We start from the raw sequence: 25,627 nt of genomic DNA on the forward strand, positions 1-25,627 counted from the left end.
GGATCCGATCGAGCAACTTATAACTTCCTCACAAACATGAGAAGATGGTTCATGTTTTAACATGGGATCATGTGTGCAATTTATTGAAAAGCCATTAGGTTGAAGTTTTTCAATTACTACAATAATAAACCCAAAGAAAGTCTCCATTCCTGCATACAAGTAACCATTGCAGTAAACTGGGTCTTAAAAAATGGTATAGATTCCCTTCATAGGGGCATTACCCTTCATGTCTAATTCCCTCTCAATGTCGTCATAAGAACACAATTTAGTCCATTGTTTTTCTCCAAGTTGGTAGTAGAATATTGAAGGTTTAAGCGATGAAAATATAAAAATGGAGCATATTTCATCATTTGTGGTTGGAGGGCATGACAAAATGCAATTACCTAATACAGTGCCATCATGTTGAAGGAGTGGAAGCTTGATTTCGTTAAGGTTAAGTGGGTTCCAAAGAAACAAAATACTAACAAATTTTGATAGCTTGACTTCCAAAAGATACCAACCATATTGTACAGTAAGTAACCTTACCTTATATGATCCCTTTGGAATCTCTACAGAGCCCTTTGCAATCTCATCTATAGAGCCCTTTGGAATCTCTCTTGAGTAGGATTTGGTTGGATCTGATATGTTGCAAAAGGTTTGAGTCGTTACGTCGTTGTCGCGAGATAAATACAAAAGCCAAGGTTTTTTCTCTCCTTCCATGAGGCACCTCTCTATTTCTGTGTGACTCAAGTAAATTGAACAAGTTAAAAGTCAATTATATAATAAAAAGTTTCAAGTTCTATGAATTAATTTTAGATGCAAAATAATTTTGTTTTGAGTAAAACTTAAAATCAATTTTAAGTCGTCAAAAGTAAAATCAAACATACACCCAAACCTATTACGAAAATTGAAGATTCAAGTTCAACTCATTCAACCACTCTTGAAAATAATAACTAAAATAATGATTATGTATCAAAATAAATATATTCAGTTCAGAAAAAGAAAAAAAAAAAAAAAGCAAAAATGTTACAAAATAGTGAGTATGTTGTTGGCAATACCTTTAAGACGTACGAATGAATCCATCTGCTCTTGCAAATCTGTTTGAGAAAATAGGAATTAATTAGTTCATTGGTCATACAAAAACTAGTAGATTACAGAACACTCGAGCGAAACCAAAAAATCATTGGTATATGGTGAGAAAATAAAAGTCAGGTAAACATGCATACATACATAGAATAATATGATGCAGCAAAAGAAAGAAACGCACCAAAAATTGGTTGATTAGATAACAGAACAAAACGCTATTTTCTGTTACTATCAAGAATCAGAAATGCATGTATTTGAACGGAACAACTATATATATATATATATATAGTCAGGATCCGTTACCAAATCTCAACCGTTTAAATCAATTGATCATACGGCTGAAAAATATATCATTTAAAATATTTTAACAAAATAATACAGTTTACAAAAATATCACTTGACTTGTGTGTAGCTTCTTTTCTTTCTCTTTGGGTTTTTCCGCCGCCGTGTCAAAATAGAATTGGCCCATTCTTTTCTTGTAGTTGTTTAATTTTACAAAATTCTTTTATATTCAAATAATCAATTAGTTTTTCTTAAAATCTAAAGAAATTTAATCCCAAGACCAAAAAAATTCTGAAAAATTGGAGACGGAAATTACTCATGTATAAGAATGAGCAGTAAGCTTCAACGGCGGATGGACGAGGACGAAGAAGGATGCACCCTTTGCGGTGGTTATGCGATGAAGACAGTAATGAAGAACTCTCAATTAAAACGATGTATATATGACGGTTGAATGGTGATGCAGCTTGTTTCCGGTTACAAACCGTTGATCCATGACGGTTGGTTGCAAGTTGTTGGCTGTGGTGAAGGTTCACTCTACCACCATATTTTATTTTGATGGTGGGTCAAAAAAAGAAGAAAATTAGCGTAATTTCAAAGTTGAGAATTGGGAGAGAATGTCACGTGATGTTGTTAAGTGAATAAATCTAAGTCATACGATGAATTGATTTGAAAGGTTGAGATTTGGTGTCAAATTTTAATTTGACACATAGTATCAACGGATCTGACTCAATTATATATGTTAACTTCACCATAACATTTTTCGGCATAATAGACATAGATAGGCGCGGAACGCGCCGTATTTGGCTGCTAGTTGTACAATTTGTAATTTGGATATTCAAAAACCGATCCAAATTAAACCGCATATGAGCTCAAATTTTTTAAACCAAAACTCTGCCGTACAACTAGCTGATGCGATCACACAGCCTCAACTAGGATATATATGTAACCTTATATCTCAAGAGAGGACTACTACTACATTAACACAAATTCAGTTATGTTTGGCCTAAAGATCAGTTCTCTCTTCTTCTGTCTCCGGTAGTTAGTCTATTTCTATCAGCCGGTCGGTGGGAGGAAGAAGTTTGGGATATGTTTGGTGTTTCTTCCACCAATCATCCGGATCTATGCCGTATATCAACAATTATGGTTTCGAGGGTCATCCATTACGAAAAGACCTTCTGAGTGGATATGTAGAAGCACACTATGATTTTTAGAATGTGAGCTCTTTTTTTCATTCTAGGGGTTTGGGTTTGAGTTAAAATATTGACACTCACTACTTAGTGTGCGAAAAAGTGCTCGCATCCTTAGTTTGGTCATTTCAGGGGTGAGGATATTCGAGGGGTGCGAAAAGTATAACTCAAAAATCTATAAATATGATAAAGCCATACTTATTTGCATTTCTCTCTCCTCTAGAATACTTGCTTCTCATGCATTCTTCTCTGTGGTTGATTTCACATTTAATACAATTATGAATTTTAATGTTGATTGTTTAATTGAAAAATTGATTCCAAATATGAGAATATGTTTCAGCCCAAATTTTTGCATCGCACATCAATTTTTCTCTTCTCTCACTCTTTTTACTTACTATACTATCATCTCCCTCTTCTAAATCTGTTGTCGGCAGCCTCCCAATTCCCAAACCCCAAACACCCACGACTACACGCGATCGTCCTCAATGCCTCTGTTCTTGATTGTCTCTCCTATGTCCACCATAGTCCGTTTCATTCATTTCTTTGTTTCCAAAACAATCTTCAATTTAAGGTAATCTTTTTACCTATCAAATCTATCAAATTCAAATAATATGTATTCAATATCTAATTATTTGTTTCTCTGTTGAATGCAGATCCATATTCTCTTTTTCCGATTAGGAAATGTGCACTAACGATGGGATGCATCGTGCTTCTTCGAAACTCATTTAATCAGTAACCCAGGTTTTGCCTCTGGGTCCATGGAACGCAGATTTGTTTGTTTTCTATTTCTCCTTAATTCTTTTTTATCTTTTGCAGTTTAATGATTGAAATTTGAAATCTTATTATGTCTTTATTAGAGAATTCAATTCAAGTTGGGAGTTTTATTTCTTGGGTTCACCCATTGTCAGTTGTTTCAAATGCCATTTTATTTTATTTGATTAGTTTTTTTATTTTATGTTATTTTAATTTAATTTTTAGGAATTTCTTTTGAAGCATAATGGTGTGGTTTTATTTACAGACTTACTCTAGAGATTTGCACATCACTTCTACCCTTGGTAATATCAAAATTCTGGTTCTCTCGAAGGAATTTTGTTTATTGATAAAATAAGATGTTAATTAAAGGTTTTTGCTCTATTATTAATATCTGCAGTAAATTTGGTTGGTTTTTCAGTTTATATTTTTGGATGACTCTTGACAGTTTCTATTGGGAATACATTAAGATGTTAAATCCTGCTTAGGGTTTTTTATATTTACTTATTATTAACTATTTTCTATTCAAATTTGTTATTAAGTATACACTATGTATTTGCACCTTTTAGCTGATTGTCAAGCACAAAACGCATGTTTTTATATATAATATTTTTTTATGGGACCCATGTGAATTTCAACCAATAAAAAAGAGTGTGTTGGAGTGTGTTTGTTAAAGAGTGTGTTGCTAGCATTTTATACTTAGCTAAACAAGGATGTTTTGTTCTATTTTAAAATGGTCATGCTAAGATGCTACTAGATTTGTACAATATCTAAGTTGCAAATGGTACAAATCTATACCCGCGTGTTTTGTTTCTTGCTTCTTTTTCTTCATGTTATTGAAAAGAATTTTGTTCTTTTTACGGGATCTAATTTACATATATCTTGATTTTTTAGTTTATGTTGCGATCATAGAAAAGCATTTAAAAGGTATGCTTCAATCATACTGTATAATTTTCTCCTATTCTTTTATGTATCGTACGTAAATCATGATCTACTTATAAATAAGCATTGATCTTCATCTCCTCCTCTTTTTAATTGAGTGCCCTTTTTTTTATTTTATAGATATTTGTGACTATTAATTGGGTTGTTCTACAATTTCTTTTGTCTTTATGTTTCTTAAACTTTTTCTTTTTTATTTTATTCTTATTTCGTTTTCTTCTTTTTTTCAGGTATGTTAACATAAATAAAATTACGGAGATAAAGAAGATTTGCATGCGCGTTTTCAATCTCAAAAACACTTTGAGATATGTCAGAGTTGAGAAAAATAATTATTGATGAATTATTAATGTGAATTTTGGTGTTATTTTAGATTTTTTTTTTCTTTATAATTCGTCGGATATATCTAATGGCATGTGTATGTGGTTGATAGATTGATGTCGAGACTTTGGAAGTACTATTTTTTAATGTTTTTTTATATTTAAAATTTAGGGTGAAGGAATGATACTCTAATCCAAGACAAGGAAGACCTTAAGGCTCAAACAACGCTTACAAAGGTAATTACATTTACCTCCCTCCAAAGACACCAGCTAGTGTCTTTTGACCACACTAGACCAAGCCTTTGGAGTTTCTATTTTTTTTAATGTCATTTACCTCCCTCCAAAGACACCAGCTAGTGTCTTTTGACCACACTAGACCAAGCCTTTGGAGTTTCTATTTTTTTTAATGTCTATGTCTATGGGTACATATATTAGTACTCATATATTAATATGGATAACTTTTTTTTTTTTTAGTAATTTCTACGAGAACTTACATTTCTATATATATATATATATATATATATATATATATATATATATATATATATATATATATATATATATATATATATATATATATATATATATATATATATATATATATATATATATATATAGACCCGTCTTTTTTTTTAGGAATTTTTAAGAAATTATATTTTTACTTATATTAATAACCATTTTTTTTCTTGATTACCACGGGAAACTATATTTATTCGAATATATTAATAAGAGATGTGTTTTATACTCATATATTAACCAGGAGATTATAGGACAACGAATTTCACCATCCTTTGGTACGGTTTCCATTGGTTCCTCCACCGCGTAGAATCACTATTTTGTTGCAATAAAGGAATTAAAATAGGCAATTCACATTGTGTCAAAAAAAATATATATAGGCAATTCACATAAAAACAATAAATTCACATAACCTACCAGGTATCAAAATAGGCAATTGAAATTAAATTGGCGTTAAATAGGCATAATCTTTTTTTTCCCTTTTCTAGAAGGCATAATCTTTGTATTGGATTGAGATTTTATGAGACAATTTTGGCAAAAAAAATCTTGATAATTTTATGAGATTTTCTTGAACTATATTGATTTTGTGAAATTTTAAAAACTTTTTTACAAGACTTTTTTACAATCAAGATTTTTAACATATGATTTGAATGAATTTTGAGAGATTTTTTTCAAAAGATTTTTTACAATCAAGATTTCATAATACTTTATATATTAGGAAACTTTTGTATATTTGGAAAATTTTAAAAGAATCAATAAATTTTAATAAAAGAAATTATATTTTTTTGGAATCCAAATATTAAAAAAAAAAACCCTTACTTTTTTTTTACGTATATGTTTCTAATCACCAATAAAAAAGTCACCACCACCACCATTGATGTAAAACAAAAGCAGATGAATGTGACGAAAAAAATTCGTTAGTTGTAAAAAGTTGTAATGAATCAAAAGTTTGTAAAAAAGATGTAGAATTTGTTAAAATATTTTTTGCAAAAAAACATATTTGATAAGTAAAGAAAAAAAACTCTCAAGGCTTGGTGAGATTGTTGAAAAAGTGAAAAAAAGAAAAGAAGAAAAAAAAACCGGGTATAGTGATGATCTACGAAAGTAATAACGAAGAAGTTTGATACAGTGATGATGAAAGAAAAAAGTCTTTGGAGAGTTCAAAAAAGTCTCAAGGCTTTTGGTGAGATTGTTGAAAAAGTCTATCAAGTGTATTTTCAACTAAAAAGTCTCTCAAAATCCACTCCAAAAAAGAATCCATTAAAATCGGTAGACTTTTGAATACCAATAGACATTTTGAAAGTAGCAACAAATCTCAATTGAATACCAACGGATTTTGTTGCCCTGAAAAAAAAATTTGTTTGTCTATTGAATACCACAAGATTTATTTAACTTTTGTAGAAGTTTTGATTTAATACCTCAAGATTTTTTTGTCATAAAAAAAGTCTTTTAAAATCCTATGAAATCTCAATCCAATATACCCCTAAGAAATATATAATTTTTTTTTTGTTTCAATTACTTCATCGAATTAAGGGAATAATTGATATGATTAATTGTTTTTTTTTTGCTATAAATATTGCTCTTGAGTATCACATTTCTAAAATTTTTTTTGGTTTTTTCTTCTTCGTTGAAACAATTTTCTTATGGTCATATATTTTTTCACATGTTCAATTCCAAAATCTTATTTATTTTATTTTTGGTATGTTTTTTATAGTATGACAATACATTTTAATCATATATTTCTATTGATATGATTTTATGAGTTAGTTAGTCACCTTTTTTACATTTTATTTGCAGATATTATGATTTTATGAGTTAGTTAGTCACCTTTTTTACATTTTATTCGCATATATTATGATTTTATGAGTTAGTTAGTTATTTCATATTTTCAATTCATACATCAATATGAGAGCTTATTTTTTATTGTAATTTCTATGGGAATGTATATTTCTTCGTATGCATTAATATAAATGACTTTTTTATTTTATAATTTCTACTTTTTTTGACACATTATAATTTCTATATTTTCACTCATATTAATATGAAGACCTACTTATTTATAATTTTTTTACGGTAATTTTTATTTTATAATTTTTATAGATTCTATATTTTTAGTCATATATTAATACGAAAACCTATTTATTTTATAACTTTCAACGGGAACCTGTATATTTCTGCTTAAATATTAATACGGGAATCGGTTTTTTTTTTGTTATTTATATTGTAGTCTATATTTCTACTCATATATTGTTACACAATTTTTTTTTTGTAATTCAAATTCACCTAAAAGCCTTTTTACGAAACCTCAAAGAAGTCTTTCCATATATTTTCGATCAACTTTACGATTCTTTTAGTGGAGAATCATATAAACAACAATTATGATACATTTTCCTTCAAAAAAAAAAAAAAATTATGATACATTTTTAATTTGATAAGAAAAAATACTAACTATAGGAATCTTCCTTAAGAAGATTTATGACACTATACATAAATTTTACATTTAGTTTTTTTTATCACAGAGTGTTATTTTAATTATTAAATTTTATATTATTATAAATATTTATGTAGTTGTCGTTAATTATCTTCTATTAACAATTAAAATTTTAATTTTTCAGTTTGAAGTAAAGTATATTATTTATAAGTCAATAAATCTACAAACGTGTTTTTACCCGTGGGATACTAGTAAAATAGGATAAGGGATAGAATTGGAATATTAAAAATACTCCATAAGCCAATAACAGGCCATTTTGAATAAGCCCACCAACCCACTAAAGTCTATAAATAGAAAAAAAAAATTTCTACCCCAACAATCTTCACTTTACCCCAACAATCCTATTTGAAATGACAAATATACCCTCATATATAATGTAAAACTGGAAAAAAAAAAATCATTATTTACCCTAGTCAAAAAAGTGTTCCGGTGTGAGTTCGGCGAATTTGAGCGAGTAAGTACAATTTTACATACCGGTACACTTTTTCGAAGTGTGCCGGTTCGATTTCCTTACCGGTACACTTGAAAAAAGTGTTCCGGTATGAATATTCATACCGGTACACTTGAAAAAAAGTGTACCGGTATGCATATTCATACCGGAACACTTTTTTTCAAGTGTACCGGTATGAATATTCATACCGGAACACTTTTTTCAAGTGTACCGGTATGAATATTCATACCGGAACACTTGACAAAAAGTGTACCGGTAAAGACGATTTCTGCGTATCATATTACATACCGGTACACTTTTAAAAAAGTGTACCGGTTCACAGTGAATTTTTTTTTTTAAATTTTTTTTTTTTTTCAGTGGTGCGTACAAGAGGAGGAGACGGTAGAATTAGGCATAACAGAGGACGCGGAGAGTCTCGGCCACATCAGGAGGAGCCGGAAGACGATGAGATGCCGCCAGTGCATCAGGAGCAGGTTGAGGAGCAGGTTGAGGAGCAGGCTGTGCAGCAGGCTTGGCCTGGAGGGCCGATCGATACGAGTCTTTTGACTCGATACGAGCATCATGTTGCTCGTCATGTATGGTTTGGTCAGGTACTACTTTGTTTTTTTTGTTATTATTTGTTAAGTTATATTGATCATTTTTTTTTTAATTTGTATTGTTTATACTCTCGTTACAACTGTTAAATCCTTATTTTACATACAAATTTAGTGTTAAAATATTATTATAGTTCATTTTCAATGTCTTATGATATGCATCCAATTATCCGGTCTAATTTATTATTCACAATGTTTTTTTATTAAATATATGTAGGAACGTGTCGAAGGTGACAAAATTGAGCTACGAATAGTATCTTTAGGAAGAAAGTTAGCTGACAGGATTCCTGATCACCATCCTCAAGTTATTCAAGGGTGGTTGAATATTTCGGGGTTGTGCTGGCTTGAGCGGACTAGCTTGAAATTTACCGATCCGCAGCTTATATCCGCATTTGTTGAGAGGTGGCACCCTGAGACATCGTCATTTCACATGCCGTTCGGCGAGATGACTATTACTTTGGACGATGTGGCATGTCTTCTGCATCTACCTGTTAGGGGTCAGTTTTATACTCCTGTATCAGTTTCTCAAGAACAAGCTGCGGAACTTGCAGTTGAGTTGTTAGGAGAGGAGTATGAATTTGCATTGCGAGAGACTGTAGCGCAGAGGGGTGGTTATTTTTCACAGCAGTGGCTATATGAGAGTTATAATAGGAATGCCAATTTCTACGGGAAATATGACTGCGCAGCTAGGGCATGGATGTTGATGTTGGTGGGATCTACCATTCTGGCCGATAAGAGTTATACACGTGTGGATGCCAAATGGCTACTTCTGTTTAGTGATTTGTCTGCAGTCCATACATATTCGTGGGCCAGTATTGCATTAGTTTGTTTATACGATAACTTGAACGATGCATCCATGTTTTCTACGAGGGCCCTTGCAGGGTATGCGACACTTCTTCAGGTATGCGACACTCACTACAAATACATAATTTAAATATTGCGTAATTAATTTTTTTTTCTCTTTGCTGTGCAATTAAATTTTGTTTTTATCTTTGTTGCGTAATTTAATTTTCTTTTCTCTTTGTTGCGTTGTTAACAATTTTCTTTTTTTTTCTTTTTTGTAACAGTGTTGGATCCACGAGTATTTTCCTACCCTTGGTAGGCGGGCTCAGTCGGATCTTAATTGTGATAATCCTGGATTTTCCTACGAGGATAGACGCTGATAGGGATGATGAGGATTTTGAGGAGCTTTTTTTTGCACTAGATGTATGTCGTGGTGCATACCCATGACTAGTTTTTTATTGTTATGTTTTTTTGAACACCGGTTTATGTACTTTTATTTTTGGATTGTGTATTTTGTTGAACTATTTTTACTATATCGTGTACTTTATTTAGATTATGAACTTTATCGATCAAATGTTTTTTATACTTCAATAATTATTTTTTGACACAAATAACGTTGCTAAAGTAGGCATTGCATTTTATTGACATAAAATATTTTTTAACACAATAAACGTTAATAACGAATTTAGATATTTGATAAAACATAAGTAATATAAATATTCGACATAAAATAAACAATTAAAAATTATTCAACAGACATAACACCACTAAGAGGTTTCACCGGAGGATTTAGAAGGTTCCAATATTGTAGGCGTCCGTTTAAGTTTGACATCCAAGACTTTGCTTCATGTGAACAAAATTTCTTCCAATCAGCTGTAACTTCGGGCAACGGAAACCCCTTTGACATGTTTACCGGAACCCAATGATTTCCATTGACAAAACCAATACAAAAAAACCTTGCTGAAGAGGAATATGAAGTCATCATAGGAAAGAAAGTCTTACTAGGTTTACCCAACGTGACGAGAACGACATTATACCTATTTGCTACCAAGTAACCCATAGCAGGTATGGTGAACCATCTAGTTGCTACCAACGAATCTCTCACAACCTGCAAATCTTGTCTGAATAATTTCTCATACAAATTGTTATTATTTCTAAGCTCTTCATCTAACTCCCGGCGGACGATGGACCAACCTTCCTCTGTGTAACCAAGTAAAGATGCAACAGCTCTAAAACCACAATTTCCATCTTCAAGCACATCAGCAATGTCAACAATATGTGGATGCATATGATCAGGAAATTGCCCCAAATATTTCTGAGATGTCAGTTTTTTAGACATCTGAGATAGTTGTTTCTGAGATGGTTGAGATTGTTGCTTCTGAGAGGGTTGAGATAGTTCCTTCTGAGATGTTTGTGATTGTTGTGTACACAACCTCTTCGATGTACCTAGATTTATGTAAAAACAAAAAAAGTTGAATATATAATAATATAATATTGACATAAAAATATAAGCAATAACTATATTATCAAAAAAATAAATTAGTCACCTTGTGAATCACCATATTCTCTTTCAACGTGTTCAAAGTATGATGGATCACGATACACATCATAACCTTTTGGTGCTTTGCCTTTATTTTTGTTCTTCACTCCTCCTCTGGTTTTTATTTTTTCAGGTGGTGGACACAATGAACTTGAGGCTGGATAAGCAAGTTCAAACACTTTACTCTTCAACGCTCTTTTACCAACAATATCAAGTGACCGAAATCGAGTCCATATGGCCTCCATTGCATTACTCATGTCCAACTCATATCCATCCTCTGTGTCATCCTCCAATGGTTCTTCCATAGTTAATTTCTTCCAGTGACCGTGAACTGAATCTAACGGTATCGGTACACCGCTGGTTGTATATCCACTCAATATAAACGCCAAAAAAAGAAAAATATAATTTCAATTTAAAATAAAAAAATTATACCTATTAGTCGTTGTGTTTCCTAAATGCATCACTCGATTGGTCCATGCTTCAACAAATTGTTCTTTGTGAGGGGCCAACCAGGTGTTATTGACATATTCGACAAAATTGCTTGAATTAACACATGCTTGCTGAAACGCATTCAACCGTTGCTGATACTCCACCTCATCCGGACTTTGAACAACATCTCTCCACAAATTTTTCACCTTCTGTTTCATATCCTTAGGTATTTGCACGGTGCATCTCGCATTCACATTTTTGATTATGTGCCACGTACAAAGCATATTAGTAGTATGTGGAAATATATCTTTAATTGCATTCATCAAAGCAAACTCCCTATCAGTCAAAATTACTCTAGGAAATATATCATGCTTTGTAATCAATTGCTTCAGCTTACCTAACGCCCAATGATAATTGTCCGTCTTCTCAGATTCCATGTAAGCAAATCCAACAGCAAATGTCATGTTAGTTGACGTTATGCCAGCAATTTCAAGCAGTGGCTGTCTATATTTATTAGTTTTGTACGTGCAGTCCATAACCAAAACAATGGGAAACAAGTTCAACAACTTGATTGAATCTGGATGCGCCCAAAAAATATCACTCAAAACATCGGAGCCATCATCTTTTCTTCTATTCCAGCTGACATATTTTGCATCATCTAACAACTGTAGCAAGTGTTGCAGCTCTGTTCTGGAACCTCTTTCCTGTATTTGCATCATGTGTCTTTTCCTATATACAAGTGTGGCATCAACAACAGACTCTGGATTTTGATCTTTCAAATCTAAAACAATGTGTCTTGGTGCTACTTTACGCTTTGTCAAATCTTGAACACGTTTGTTTTCATCAGCGGTTAAACGTGCCTTGCGAGGATGACCATGATATTGGTCAGGTAGCCCGTGGTTGTGAACTCCATGAATAACCTGAACTTTCCATCCTGAACCATCTGTTGAAGGTGCAGCTCTAATTTTAAATGGACAGTTACACTTTTTCGATGCAGATGTCGTGGAACTTTCTGAAGAGTCATACTTTCCACCTTTGTCACAACCCAAAATCAACTTGTCATTTCTTCCTCTTATTCCGTTCTTTTTATCCGACCGAGTAATGATAATACCGACTTTATTGGCATCTCCAACATCTCGAGCCCATTTGACAACATCATCTGGGGTAGCAAATTTTTGATGAGTTGTAAAAACATCCGTAGTATCTACCAACATTTGACTTGTATCGCCGAGATAAGCCATATCTGTTTAAAAATAAAAAAATAAATTAAAATTAAAAAAATTAAGAATAACATACCGGTACACTTATTACATACCGGAACACTTTGACTACCGGAACACTCTAAAAAAGTGTACCGGTATGTATAATGATAAACGAAATATAATTAACATACCGGTACACTTTTTAAAAAGTGTGCCGGTAACATTAACGTACCGGTACACTTTTTAAAAAGTGTACCGGTAAAATAAACATACCGGAAACGTTATAAAAAGTGTACCGGTATAATTAACATACCGGAACACTGTTAAAAAAGTGTACCGGTAAAGTTAACTTACCGGTATGAATAATTGCTTACCGGAACAGTTTTTCGTGAGGATAAAAATTCTACCGGAACAGTATAATACGACAAAAATTGTTTTTTTAAAATATATTAATTTTTAATAAGGGTATATTGGGTATTTTTAAAAAAATGTTGGGGTAAAGTGAAGATTGTTGGGGTAGGAAAAAAATTTTTCCTATAAATATGTCTCTAAAGTTTGAAAAAACCAGCCCTATTCTATCTGCTCAGCCGCACGCAGATCTTTCCTCTCTTCCTTATGTTTCTACTCGGCCGCCAAATTAGATTAATTCGCATACAAATCTAATTTATTTTGTATGCTAATTAATCTAATTTGTTTTAGAATACTTACAAAACTGAGTTCTGCGAGGATTATCCTAACTGTAGGCCAATGCATAACCATTTTCATTTTCGTGCAAATTTGGTGCAACCTGAAGACCTCTGTGTTAGCTGCTTGGTTGCAATTGGGCACTGGTGAAAGGACCTGTACCACAATTATAATGAGGTCAAAACTCAAAATAATGCTTTCTCAGCTCAAGATAGAAGAGTCAGTCAACTGGATTTTGATACTAGTTTGATTTCTTCTATTATAAGTGATGTTGTGTGATAATTTCTTTGTAAACTCTTTGTATAAAGACTCTAAGCCTTAGGACACATGTCATAATGTCATTCGTTGCTTTTGTGAATGATTAATAGATCATTTTGGTTGTTATGTTATGTATTTTGCTTGCATGTACTGTTTTAGAGGAAAGCATTCCACGTATTCTTCCTTGTAGCTCATGGAAGACAACTTGCAAGCTTGGCACAAAGATTTGTGCATTAATTACCGTTGCTTCATCCATAATGTGATGGATTCTTTGATTTTTTCGTGAAAGGAAATAGCTTGGTGCAAGTTGAGGAATTCTTTTGCACACGTGCTTTATGACTTGTCCATAATGAAGCATAAATAAATAATGTATAAAATGATTCATCCAAAGTGTTTGTGAGCATAAATATCCAGAGCATTTTCGTTTGCTGTGTAAATTCGTCCATGATTATTCTTTTCTCTATTTGGCATATTCCCATCATTTCAGGACTTCTTAGAATGTGCCATTTTTTGTGAGGCAAATGGAATAAAATCATATGAAGCTTTAAATTCATGTACGTTGCATGCTTGTGATTCATAAAACAAACGTTGCATGTACAGAGCTTTATTGTTAAACAATTCTGACAAAACACTTTAGTAGATAATAAGATAATTATGATTAAAATTAAAATTAGTCAAATTCCTTAATCACAATCATTCCAATTATGCAAATGTTAACGAATATCTTCGGGGCACTCTTTAAGGCCTTAAATAGTAAGTTTTTTATAGAATTTTTATGGAAATGCGTAAAATCAAAGCATTGGAAATTGTAATGTTTAACTTTTTGAATAAAAAGTTTATTTAAATAAAATGCTTAAAGAGTGCCTTATTGGACTCAATTTGAGTCTATCCAAACCGATTTGGCTGATTTTATTTAACTCATGTACCCCACCCCTAATTTATAGGAGTTTTAAATGAAGCTTGAATAATAAGCCTAATATATTAAGCATATAAATATCAATCACGCTGAATTTCACCAAATGACAGATTTTGGGAGAACTCAAATTTAATTACTAGGTGGAATAATTTATTTATTGGTCAGACTTTACCTATCTTTCAGTCAAACTTTGGACTACTGGGGGCTGGGCCACTTTTCCGTAAAAACCAGAGGGTTAAAAATATATATGTCTTAAATGTATATGAATCACACTAATTTATGTCTTAATGTATATGTTAAGGTATCTAAACTTACATGTTTAATACAAAATATTTAATTTTTAAAATGGTTTTTTTGACGCATGTTTCTTAAAAATATATTTACATTTGACAAATTTGCATTAACGCTCAATATTTATTATAATTTTTCAAAGTCCGGGTTCTATAAATGTTTCATTACTAAAATTCACCAAAGTAAAGCCATTAGATTTAGTCTAGTGGTAAAAGATTTAGATAGTACGCTATAGATTTTGGGTTCGATTCACAGCTAATTGTAAATAAAAAAAAATCACCAAATTACATATTAGCCTTTACCTCCTTTTTTTTTTGTATTTTTTTATGTACCGTATAACTTTAGCTTCCATTAATTAAAGTTAATAACGAAAGCTAAGCTAAGGAGACGAATTTTTTTGACTCCAAGAGTAAGTTTGATAAATTACTCCAAATTTTAACCTTTAATTCCAATATCAATAAATGGCTAAGATTAATGGATAAAGTGAGACTTATTTTTTTGCTACATTGAAAAATTGGAAAAGGATTATCAAAACATACTTCAAATAGAATGAATTTATTCTAGTCATTAATTAATTGTTATAACAAGGATTTTTTTGGTACAACATAGTAACAAGGAATTTCTCTCCTTGTTTATTTCTTTTAAGCATACAAAATTGCAGAACAGCAAGGGGATTAAAAATATAAAAAGAAAAAAGGCGCATTTGTTTTTGCAATTTTTTTTTACGGATCTTTGTTCGTCTTGGGCAAAGACATAATTATGGTCTTCAAGAATTGGTCTTCAAGACGAACATTAGTTTTGCAAAAACTAATTTTCTTGTCCCTGTATTTGTTTTTGCAATTTTTGTTCGTAAAAAGAAAATTAGTTTGTACCAAAAGATAGAAAGAAATAAATGGAGTGTGAATCAGAAGGAGGCGTAACCGTCAGGGACGGAACCAGAAAAATTTATTGAGGGTGGCAGAAATATAATGCCAAATAAAAAACATATATCTTGTCCCTGTGAGCTTAGTTCAGTTGGCAGAGATATCACACTATATGTGCTGAGGTCCGGGTTCGAATCAGGGACACTCCAGTTATTCACCTTAAAGGTAGATTTTCTAGCCAACACTGACACGCAAACACTAATAATAATTTGAACAGGTCCGGTTTTGGGTTAGGGCAACCAGACCCCCAGCCCAGGGCCTCTAAGAAATTGGGGCCTCAATTTTTTTTAAGCCCATAATTAAAATTATTGCTTTAAATATTTCTTCGGAAACCAATAAACATGAATTGGCTATTGGTCCATTGGTCATTGGCTGCTTTAGTGTTTCCAAGTTGTTAGGATAGTGGGTTACCTGTGACATTTTTTTATTTTATTTGAGGTCAATTCATAGTAAATATAATGACTATTTTTTTTTCACAATTAATGGAAAATTGTTAGTTGTTATTTTTTTTTTATTTGAGGTCAATTCATAGTAAATATAATGACTATTTTTTTTTTTTTTTTTTTTTACAATTAGTGGAAAATTGTTAGTTGTTAGTATATTACTACAATAAATTAAACCTTGAACTCAACTAGCTTAATCAATTGAGCTGCTCATCCTATCCTATAATGACTATTTTTTTATGTCATTTACAATTTAAATATATAATGTTCTTTTTATAAAAAAAATTATATTTTTTTCATTTGGGGTCCATTTTTATTATTAGCCCGGGGCCTCCAAATTGTCGGAGACAGCCCTGAATTTGAAAGATAAAATAATTAAATGTAATCATAAGTGTTGGTGTATTATACTGGGACGCGTCTAATCCAAAGAGTATTTCCGCTTCATATATTATAAAAGATTAAATCATATGCTTAGAATTATTTTTATTTTTTTTACAGGGAACGCGTCAATTAATGTTTTCTATTTTTATTTTAGTTTACAGGGAAAACATTCTCCGGCTATGTTCATACTTTGAGTCTCTACATCATATTAGGAGTTGGTGATAATGGAGTACTTGCCGAAGCCTATTGATATGGATTGCATTTAGATGGAAGCACGTGTGTCCATGCCTTCATAATAATAGTGATGACTTTGAACGTAAAAACTTCAAAATTATTAGAAGTTTAGTCTTTTGGATATGTTGTTATAATTTGGATTATGTATATTATGTTTATGATTGAGCAATTTATGTTTTGTATCGGACAAGTAAATATGTAATTTCTTACAAGTTGAATGAAAATTGATGATTATTACATGAATTTATATGACTAATTACTTTTATTAGGATTTTATTAGAGTGAAACAAGAAATTGGATAAAATTATGCAGCACTTTGATTGGGACGGAATTTTAAAATCTGTCAGTAAATTGAGACGGAATGCTAAAAACCGTCCCAATGTTTGATAATTATTTCTGTCCCGAATTCTGTCCCAAAATTGCGACAGTTTGATTATTTCCGTCCCCAACAAATTGCGATGCGGTGAATTGCGATGAAATTTGGTTTGTCACAAATTTCGTCCCAAAATTAGTTTGGGACGGAAATTTCAACTGTTGTGCGACAGAATATTCCGTCCCAAATGAATTTTTTTCTAGTAGTGCATGAATCATGCTTAGAATTATTTTTATTTTTTTTTACAAACATTGCAAATAGTATATTAGTAGTAAGAGACTGATTGTGAGACGGGACAAAATAGAATAGTATATTAGTTGTTCAAGCTAAAACTTAGGGACAAAATAGGATGCAACAAAAATTATTCAGTTCAATCCCTATTTTTTAGCAGATCAAACTCACCTCAAGTGTTTTGTGTTTTCCAAAAAAACTAGACTACTTGAGAATAGGAATAGACAGGATGAACAAGATAGTTACTACTCCCTCCGGACCGTACCAGCACCTATGCAACATAGCCGGACACAATTATAAGCCAAAAACTACTTTTTAGGTTCATTGAAAATGTAATGTATCAGGTCAATAATATAGATTGAATACATTATTTTTTCAATGAATCTAAAAAATATTTTTTTGCTTATAATTGTGACCGGAGGGAGTATGAATTAATTTTTTTTTTTTTTTTTTATGCAAAGTGGCTTAAAATAAAATAATAAACAAATATTATATGATGAGTATAGGAGTATATCTTTACAAGAGAATGAGTGGACCAAATGGAGCAGGGGTTGACTCTAGTTTTGTTTTTGAATGGTAGGGGTGGCAGAGTATGCATACATAATGGTACTATATTAACACTATATAGTAGATGGGGTGGCGGCTGCCCCATTTAGTCGAATCATTAGAAACACTTTTGGTCACTATTTGGCAGGGTTTTTTGGTTACATTCAAGGGTCTTATGATATCTTGTATGCTGAACTTTATGCTATCTACAAGAGCCTCGTGTTGGCCATAAACATGGGCATTGACGAACTTGTATGCTATTCAGATTCTTTATACTGTATTAGCCACATAAAAGGTCATCAAGTTAAGTTTCATATCCATGCAGTTTTGATCCAGGACATAAAGGATTTGATTTCTCAGAGTAATATTTCCCCGTGTCACACTCTTAGAGAAGGTAATCAATGTGCAGACTTCTTCGCAAAGTTAGGAGCCTCCTTAGATGCTGATTTTATTAGCCATGACTGTCCTCCATAAGGCATTCAAGATATGCTCAAGAACGATGCTTTAGGAACCTTCTTCCTAAGACTAGTCTTTCTTTTTTTGTCTTTTTTCTTTCTTTTCCCTTGTACTCTTTGTAGCTTTCTTACAATAAATAAATAAATAAATGGAGTGTGATATTTGTTTCCGGTGCAGCAAAGAAATAAGTATCATCTTAATAATTATTATCAATAAATCCTAGCCATCAATTAATATTAAAATTAAAAGTTAGGATTTGGAGTAACTTACCTTTTGGAGTCAATATATCCATCATCATACCCATTAAAAAATAAAATAATTCAAGATGCAAATCTCATAATTTTACAAGACTAAAAATATGTTTAGTCCAAATATATTTAATCCAATTATCTTTAATACAAATGCTAAATTCTACAATAAAATTAAGAATAATGCTTATGTATACGAAAAAGTCAAAACAAGAAAGGCAAGAATCAATATCCACCGTTCATTTCAAACCATTACACCCATGATTTCTGCCAAAAACAAATATTAACTGCAAACACTACTATTTAGCACATGACCATAGTGCAATTCTTGTGTTTCGTTTGCCAACTGCTTCGTACCAAATAGCAGAACTCTAAAATTAAATCATATTAATAAATAGAGTAAATGCAAATGAAATTTGGTGCAAAGCCAAACCTGCAAACGGTACAGTCTTGGAATTGATACAAAAGATACAATCATGTCATCTAAGCCTTACTTATATGATATATCAATGGCTAAAATTATTGTTTCCCATAGTGGGAAAATTATATAGAATTATAGATAATCCCAAATTTGGATGAGTATGTTCTTTTTACCATGTATTTTTTAATTTGTTAAGAAAATAATTACTGAATAGTCACAAGAACCCTACGTTCTCTTACACGTCTCTCCACCCTCATCTTGTTTCTTGGGTTACAAACATACTCCGAAACCTTTTGCATACAAATTTCACTTTGTCATCATATCATATCATATCATATCATATCATATCATTTTAGATTGAGAATTTATTTACAATCCCCCTCTTTGCATCTCACATCACATCCCAGGATTTTCATCCCACCATCATATATAACCTCCACCCTTGATTTCCAATCAACACCCCACATATATGTGTCAGACTAATGGGTTCTAGTTAAAGATGAAAAGTTGCAGAAGTGTGTCATCAATCTGGTTTGTAGAAAGGGGGAATGAATTTTGAAAGTAATGCAATTAATGACATGGCAAAACTATAAAATTTGATTGGATGACTATGTAAAGTTACTTTACACCGTCGGTGCACTATCTTTAAACTCTTTAAAGATATGCATGGTCAATGTAAAAAGTTTTACACAGACATCCAATGAAAATTCCTCAATTTACCACATCACCTCATTCATGTATGGTGAGTGGTAATTTCTCATTTGGATGTCGGTGTAAAACTATTTTAGACTGGTGATCTCCATTAAACTCTAAGCCTAATCTAAATCTATTGGACCTTCCAACACAATTTTGTTTTTGGTCAAGCGGAGGACACAAACACCAATATGAAAGCCTTGCATTAAATTAAATTTGAATATACACATAATATGAAAAATTCTAAAACCCAGCCATCATGTTTCTTGTTCACCCCCACGCAAAAAAAAAAAAAAAAATCGGAAAATACGTTCCGAATTTTTTTCTCTAGTGTAATTACTGAAATTTACGCTAAAAAAATTTGAAAAACGTTTTCCAAATGCAAAAAGAGAAATTCAGGGGTGGGTTGAGAATTCACCTAATTACTATTAGTATCAAAGCAAAGTTGTTCTGCCTTCAAAAACTCATGAACCTTCCAACACATTAGTTGCTCACAAACACCAATATGAAAGCCTTGCATTAAATTAAATTTGAATATACACATAAAAGCAAAAATTGTTACAATCAAACACAGCTGTTTTAGAATGAACTACCTAGACTTATTTTTTCAATTTCATTGATGATAAACTCCTTTTCTTCCTCAAACTGGTCATCTTCTGAACCTGAAAACCGCGAAAGAGTTAAGAGTAGTGACAAATTTCATTTCAATTATTAAGGAATTCACAATCGAAATTCAGAAGAATACCATGTCATTATATGTTTTAAATCAGCTGAAAGCAGACTAACCTTTTCCCGGAGATAGATTATGAAGCAATTCTAGCAGTTTCTCCTTGTTCTTCCCCAGAATAATTTTTACTTCTCGCGGCTTATTAGGATTAGCAACAAAAATCTGGATAAACGTGTAAGAATTTATAGAACATAGATTAATGAAACAGACTCATGTACATGTTATATTGATTAAACTAAAACACATTGCATATTATATCGTTATACAAAAAAACAATGTCGCTTTTGCAAAATCACAGTTATCGTTATACAAAAAAGTGTCTCTTCTGCAAAATCACGGTGAATCATGGTGATTCTGCCATACTCACTATGATACCAAACACAGGCTAAAACATTTCATAAAATAACCTTCCGTCAACCAAATTTCAAACTTGTTGCATGATAAATGCAAAGCTCTAAGGATGCAAAAGTTTACAAAGATGTGATCGAGTAACCCAGTTACATTTGATTAGCAGGCATAATATTGTTTAAACCCACAAAAGGATTAGTTTATTGTATAAACTTAAAAATTTGAAGGGGAAAATCACCTTGAAAATGTGGAAAGCTGATAATTGAATGTTTTTACTTGAATCCTGCTCAACCGACAAAGTAACAAATAAATAGTGTTACCGACAGATAGAAAGAGAAGGTTCAAAAAATGCCAAGCTTATAACTATGAAACCAAGCTCTACAGCACTAGCAGAAACGAGGAGCATCAATCGTGAAGAAAAACAGGAATGTGACACAATGATGCAGGATTAAGAGAAGATAGATATACCGTCAACAACGTCATCATAACTTTCAAATAACGAACTTCTAAGATGTAGCGCTTCATTATCTGAGCATTGGGAGATTCCAAAAGAAAATCCGAGAGAAGCTAAAATCCATATAAATAAATTAACTGTTAAAATTCAAGTACATAAAAAAGAAAAGATGATCAGAAAGCAAAAACATTTAAAATTGTTGTCATAACAGACCTTTATAGACTGCCTCCTTGTAACATAATTAGGTGACGTCAAGAGCGTCTCGTATTGATCAAAGAACTGGGAATAAGAAGTCCTATTAGAAAACCGTGAGTATAACAAAGTGAAATGCAACCACTCCAATCATTGAGTTCATAGCATGTTCAAAGATGAGAGTAGACAGTGGCACACTTGACTGTCTCATAAAGAACGGCTACTTAGTTGGTTAAATTATTTTCCAAGAGATTTTCCGTTTGTTACAGATTAAAAACAAAGTTATTTTGAGATTTTTTTTATAGAAAGTAGAAGTTATTTTGTGATTGTTTATCATAAAAATGATTTTCAAGATAAGCTACTCAAAACAAAACAGCTTCTCATTTGAAGCAGTTTTTATATTTTCTTTTAGATTCCATTCTTTTTTAAATATGTAACAAACGGATGAAAAAACTCTTACAAAGTGTTTTTTTTTCCACAACCAAAGTTGTAACAAACAGACCCTTTATCTGTTGATGTAAACATCAAACTGACATGCTATGTTCAAATCGGATAAGCATGCCAAAGAGGGTGCAAACCTCATCGTAATGTGCTGTCAAAAATTCGGCGACCACATTTCCATGTTTAGTGAGAAGGTCCTGCAAAGCAATAATATCCAAAAGTTATGTATGAAATGGCTGTAGACAAAAAGCAAGATAAGTAATTATAGGACTTAATAAAGGCACGACAGAATTAAAAACTGACCTTAAATGTAGAAAATGCATCAGATGCTACATCAAAGTTAGGCAACTCTACATATTTAAAAAACAACACAAAGCTTGCAGACTCCAATATGTATCTGAAAACACCGAAAAAAACCAGAAAGTTATAACAGGAAACTAAATAAGGAAAAAGAACATATAATGACAACCCATAATAACTTACTTTGCAAGACTAGGAAATTTGATGCACTCCCGCAACATTAGGCCAGAGCTCAAGGCAACTTCTTTGTTATCATAGCTGCTTGGGAAAAGATACAGAGATGTTAGCAACTACTTAAACTAACCATATTTAAGAACATTGATCACATAGCACTAGACAATTGTTTACTTACGTAGACAATGAAACTGAATGTGTTTCAGATTGCTCTAAGATACCTGATTTTAGAAAAACCACTTTTGCAATCAATGATGTAGTAAGAAACCATTTTGCATGAATCAATTTTATACCCAAGACAATAATGTTCAAAGTGTTGTAAGTAAAAAGTTTCCATTTGAGAAAGCCATATGTTATATCTCAATAATATTCTCTGGGTAATTTTAACTTGGTCAAATTTGTATCATTAATGGCGAAAAAAATGCAAATTCAGAAACCTTTTAGAACATGCAAAAAATCATTTAAAAATGAACGGAAAAATACTTTTGAGCATATAAAAGTGAGTGTAAGATTCCAATATATTTCCAAACCAATCCTTATTAACAACCGCAAGAAAATTTGGTTTCATCGAAGATTTCACGTAAGGTCAATGAGGTTCGCATTACACTCTAAAAACAACTCATTATTCTATCATGTATCAATTGCACAAACTAAAAACAACTCATTTCAGTTCTCCAACAATTGGAGAAGCAATTTTGAGGCATAAACAGTCGTGTCTGTTCATTACTGTGATATCAACTACTGCACAAACTACAAACAACTACGAATGCAATCTTTCACCAAATTTTTCATACACCATATCTTATGCTTTCAATTTGGCATAGAGCATCAGTTTTATCCATCCAAATTGAATGTAATTAGGAACGATAGTGATTCCACATTGGAAGAGGATGAAATAAAAAGGCGATGGAGTAAAAAACTTACCATACAACAAGAAAGTCTAGTAATTCAATGTGTTGTTCAATGTATTCTACGCAACAATGGTTGGAATCAACCTTTTGTTTCAACAATATGGTCCAACAGTGGACTAAATCCTTTCTACCCTGTATCAAAATTCACGAACCAAACGATGAGCAACCAGTTAAGTCAACTGCATGCATATGATAATGTCGAGTATCTTGAATCTTACTTCCCATCCAAGTATAGGCAGCTTGTGAATTATAAGAGTAAGAACATCCTCCTTGCAGATTTCCTCCACAAGCTGTGAAACCTGATCCAAATTCGGTTCTGATTCCCCATCTCCAGAAAGCATAGTTCTCATTGTTACAAAATTCTTTTCAACTTCTTCTAAAGCCTGCAATAAAGTACAAGAAGCATCAATAACCAGTAACCACCTAGAGTAACTGCAAGTAAAAGAAAGCCATATTATCAATAGAAGATATATTCTTACATCTTTTGCTTCTAGTAAACATAAATATGTACAACATAATGATAACAATTAGAAAGCATACAAAGTGTAGTCAATTGTGGACGCAGAAAACAACGGTTGGTTCAAATTATACTACACAATAGTGCTATAGCGCCGTTATTTGACAACATCTTGTACTAAGTAGCGTATTGCGGAACAAAAACAATTTGTTCAAATTCCGATAGACTATAGTGTTAAATCCGCAATTTAACAACACTTATAATCTGTTAAGGAGTGAGTTCACTGACTGACATAATCCTCATAAGATGATTAACCTGACTTATGAAACAATTGTTTACATCCCACTATAATAAGAGTATATGAAACACTGGTTATATAATTTATTTTTTAAAATTAGTTTTTTAGCGCTAGTTTTGTCCATGCTATATTAAGTTGAAAGAGTGTTAAATCTGCAAGTTCATACTCTACAACCATCACCATGTACCATAGCCAGTAATGGATCCTTGATTTTGCAACCTTAATGTTCTGTATCTTGTTTTACCCTCCAAAAAGCTAGCATGAGTTATCTTATTTTCACGTAATTGGGATTTCTTTTAACAGATATCATATCATAACTCATTTGGATGCAAAAAAGAACATTTTACACAGAAAATTATACAAGGAGACAACCAGCCCATTTCCATCATGTAACACACTTCAAAAAGCTTATTATGACTTTGCAAGTTTTTTTTTTTTTTGTGTAAATCGGACACGCAACTGCAGAAACTAATGCCTCGAGCCTTGTGGGACCCAAATGGACCGCAAACTCTCCCTAAGAGTTTCAACGTTGCTGCATGCCCAAGTCACAGATCCAACCCAGGACCTTGATTAAACTAGAAGAGATATGTGTCATCTCATCCAATCGCTCTTGGGTTTATGAATTGCAAGTTAGAATCGCTTATGAGTTATGTAAAGTTTAATTCAGTGATAATTGCCTCTCAAACAAAACTACTTCATATATAACACAAAACACACTAAAAAATGTATGTAACGCCTAGCTCAATTGGCAATGTTGATATTGTTAGACGGGACATCTTCACCCAGGTTTGAACCTAGGACCTGCAATGGTGTGCCAGAGTTTCAAGTGGTGTTTGTCACTTCGTATACGATCACAAAACACACTAACAAATAAATAAGTAATAATGAGTAAGGTGTCTCTAAAATCATCTAATTTTACACGACCTTGTTAGAGAAATTTAAGACATACCCATAATTCAAGAAAGAAAATTTAACTGAAAAAAAAATGAAAACCCAGATAGAAAAATTGAGAATTTAGAACAAGGGGATAGTAAATCTCAAATGGGTAAGAGAAAAAGTTAACCTTTTCAAGGGCTTTAACTTCAACAACAGTTTTTGTATCGAGTGCCATGAGACTCTCTTTGATAGACTTGACAACTTCCTGCGGCGTTTTAGGTCTCGAAACCTTAAAAAAAGAGAACGACATGATACGATGATTGATGATGATCGTTTATGTGTCTGTGTTTAGAATGTTGAGATTAAGAAAAGAAATGAAAATGGTGATGATGCAGTGGCTGTTGTTGTTTTATTGATGATGATGATGGTAATTATGATCTATGAGTTCGTCATAATGAACCAACAACAATAATGAACCATATAGCAATTTCATCGAAGTGGAAGGACAAGAAGGGTTATTTTTCTTCGTTCTTTACTTTTCTCTTTTTCCCCTTTTGTTTTTTACAGCCACCACTTAATTACTATTTAACTTTATTTTATTTTAAATTAAAATTTAGGAGTTAGGACATGATTGTCCACAAGACAATCTTCCAATGCTGTAGTATCTATTAGGTTGTGACAGGAATTAAGTATCAACTAGTAAAATAAAATATTACTAGTAATTAGTACTTCTTTCGTCTCATTTTATAAGACTTTGTTTGACTAAATGTATACTATTCATATGTTTTGTTTTGACCGTATTTTTT

The 25,627-nt window shown here is 32.0% G+C and overlaps 3 protein-coding genes across 3 annotated transcripts; 1 reads left to right on the forward strand and 2 right to left on the reverse strand.

Annotated features, from left to right (window-relative positions):
• Window positions 1-8,345: 8,345 nt before the first annotated feature.
• On the forward strand, window positions 8,346-9,754 carry LOC123896319 (protein MAIN-LIKE 1-like). Its single transcript, XM_045946725.1, has 3 exons — window positions 8,346-8,588; window positions 8,809-9,492; window positions 9,659-9,754. The coding sequence occupies exons 1-3, from the start codon at window positions 8,448-8,450 to the stop codon at window positions 9,752-9,754; spliced, it is 921 nt and encodes a 306-aa protein (XP_045802681.1). The 5' UTR covers window positions 8,346-8,447.
• Window positions 9,755-10,029: 275 nt separating this feature from the next.
• On the reverse strand, window positions 10,030-11,283 carry LOC123898190. Its single transcript, XM_045949082.1, has 2 exons — window positions 10,922-11,283; window positions 10,030-10,820 (listed from the first exon to the last, which is right to left on the reverse strand). Exons 1-2 carry the CDS (start codon window positions 11,217-11,219, stop codon window positions 10,120-10,122), a joined length of 999 nt encoding a protein of 332 aa, XP_045805038.1. The 5' UTR covers window positions 11,220-11,283; the 3' UTR covers window positions 10,030-10,119.
• Window positions 11,284-20,130: 8,847 nt separating this feature from the next.
• On the reverse strand, window positions 20,131-25,379 carry LOC123899168 (calcium-binding protein 39). The gene is made up of 11 exons (XM_045950238.1): window positions 25,009-25,379; window positions 23,409-23,573; window positions 23,204-23,322; window positions 22,289-22,363; window positions 22,109-22,202; window positions 21,943-22,002; window positions 21,386-21,451; window positions 21,187-21,285; window positions 20,957-21,001; window positions 20,430-20,532; window positions 20,131-20,305 (listed from the first exon to the last, which is right to left on the reverse strand). The coding sequence occupies exons 1-11, from the start codon at window positions 25,129-25,131 to the stop codon at window positions 20,223-20,225; spliced, it is 1,032 nt and encodes a 343-aa protein (XP_045806194.1). The 5' UTR covers window positions 25,132-25,379; the 3' UTR covers window positions 20,131-20,222.
• Between the last annotated feature and the right edge of the window lie 248 nt (window positions 25,380-25,627).

Source organism: Trifolium pratense, linkage group LG7, assembly GCF_020283565.1.
Source record: "Trifolium pratense cultivar HEN17-A07 linkage group LG7, ARS_RC_1.1, whole genome shotgun sequence".
Taxonomy (NCBI): Eukaryota; Viridiplantae; Streptophyta; class Magnoliopsida; order Fabales; family Fabaceae; genus Trifolium; species Trifolium pratense.

Excerpts from the sequence above, each read along its gene's own strand:
- LOC123896319 (XM_045946725.1), top strand. The coding sequence starts at position 8,448 with ATGCCGCCAGTGCATCAGGAGCAGGTTGAGGAGCAGGTTGAGGAGCAG. Across the intron at positions 8,589-8,808 it reads GTCATGTATGGTTTGGTCAG|GAACGTGTCGAAGGTGACAA; the intron begins GTACTACTTTGT and ends AAATATATGTAG. Across the intron at positions 9,493-9,658 it reads GGTATGCGACACTTCTTCAG|TGTTGGATCCACGAGTATTT; the intron begins GTATGCGACACT and ends TTTTTGTAACAG.
- LOC123898190 (XM_045949082.1), bottom strand. The coding sequence starts at position 11,219 with ATGGAAGAACCATTGGAGGATGACACAGAGGATGGATATGAGTTGGAC. Across the intron at positions 10,821-10,921 it reads AGAATATGGTGATTCACAAG|GTACATCGAAGAGGTTGTGT; the intron begins GTGACTAATTTA and ends ACATAAATCTAG.
- LOC123899168 (XM_045950238.1), bottom strand. The coding sequence starts at position 25,131 with ATGTCGTTCTCTTTTTTTAAGGTTTCGAGACCTAAAACGCCGCAGGAA. Across the intron at positions 23,323-23,408 it reads TGCCTATACTTGGATGGGAA|GGTAGAAAGGATTTAGTCCA; the intron begins GTAAGATTCAAG and ends ATTTTGATACAG. Across the intron at positions 20,533-20,956 it reads CAGCTTTCCACATTTTCAAG|ATTTTTGTTGCTAATCCTAA; the intron begins GTGATTTTCCCC and ends ACGTTTATCCAG.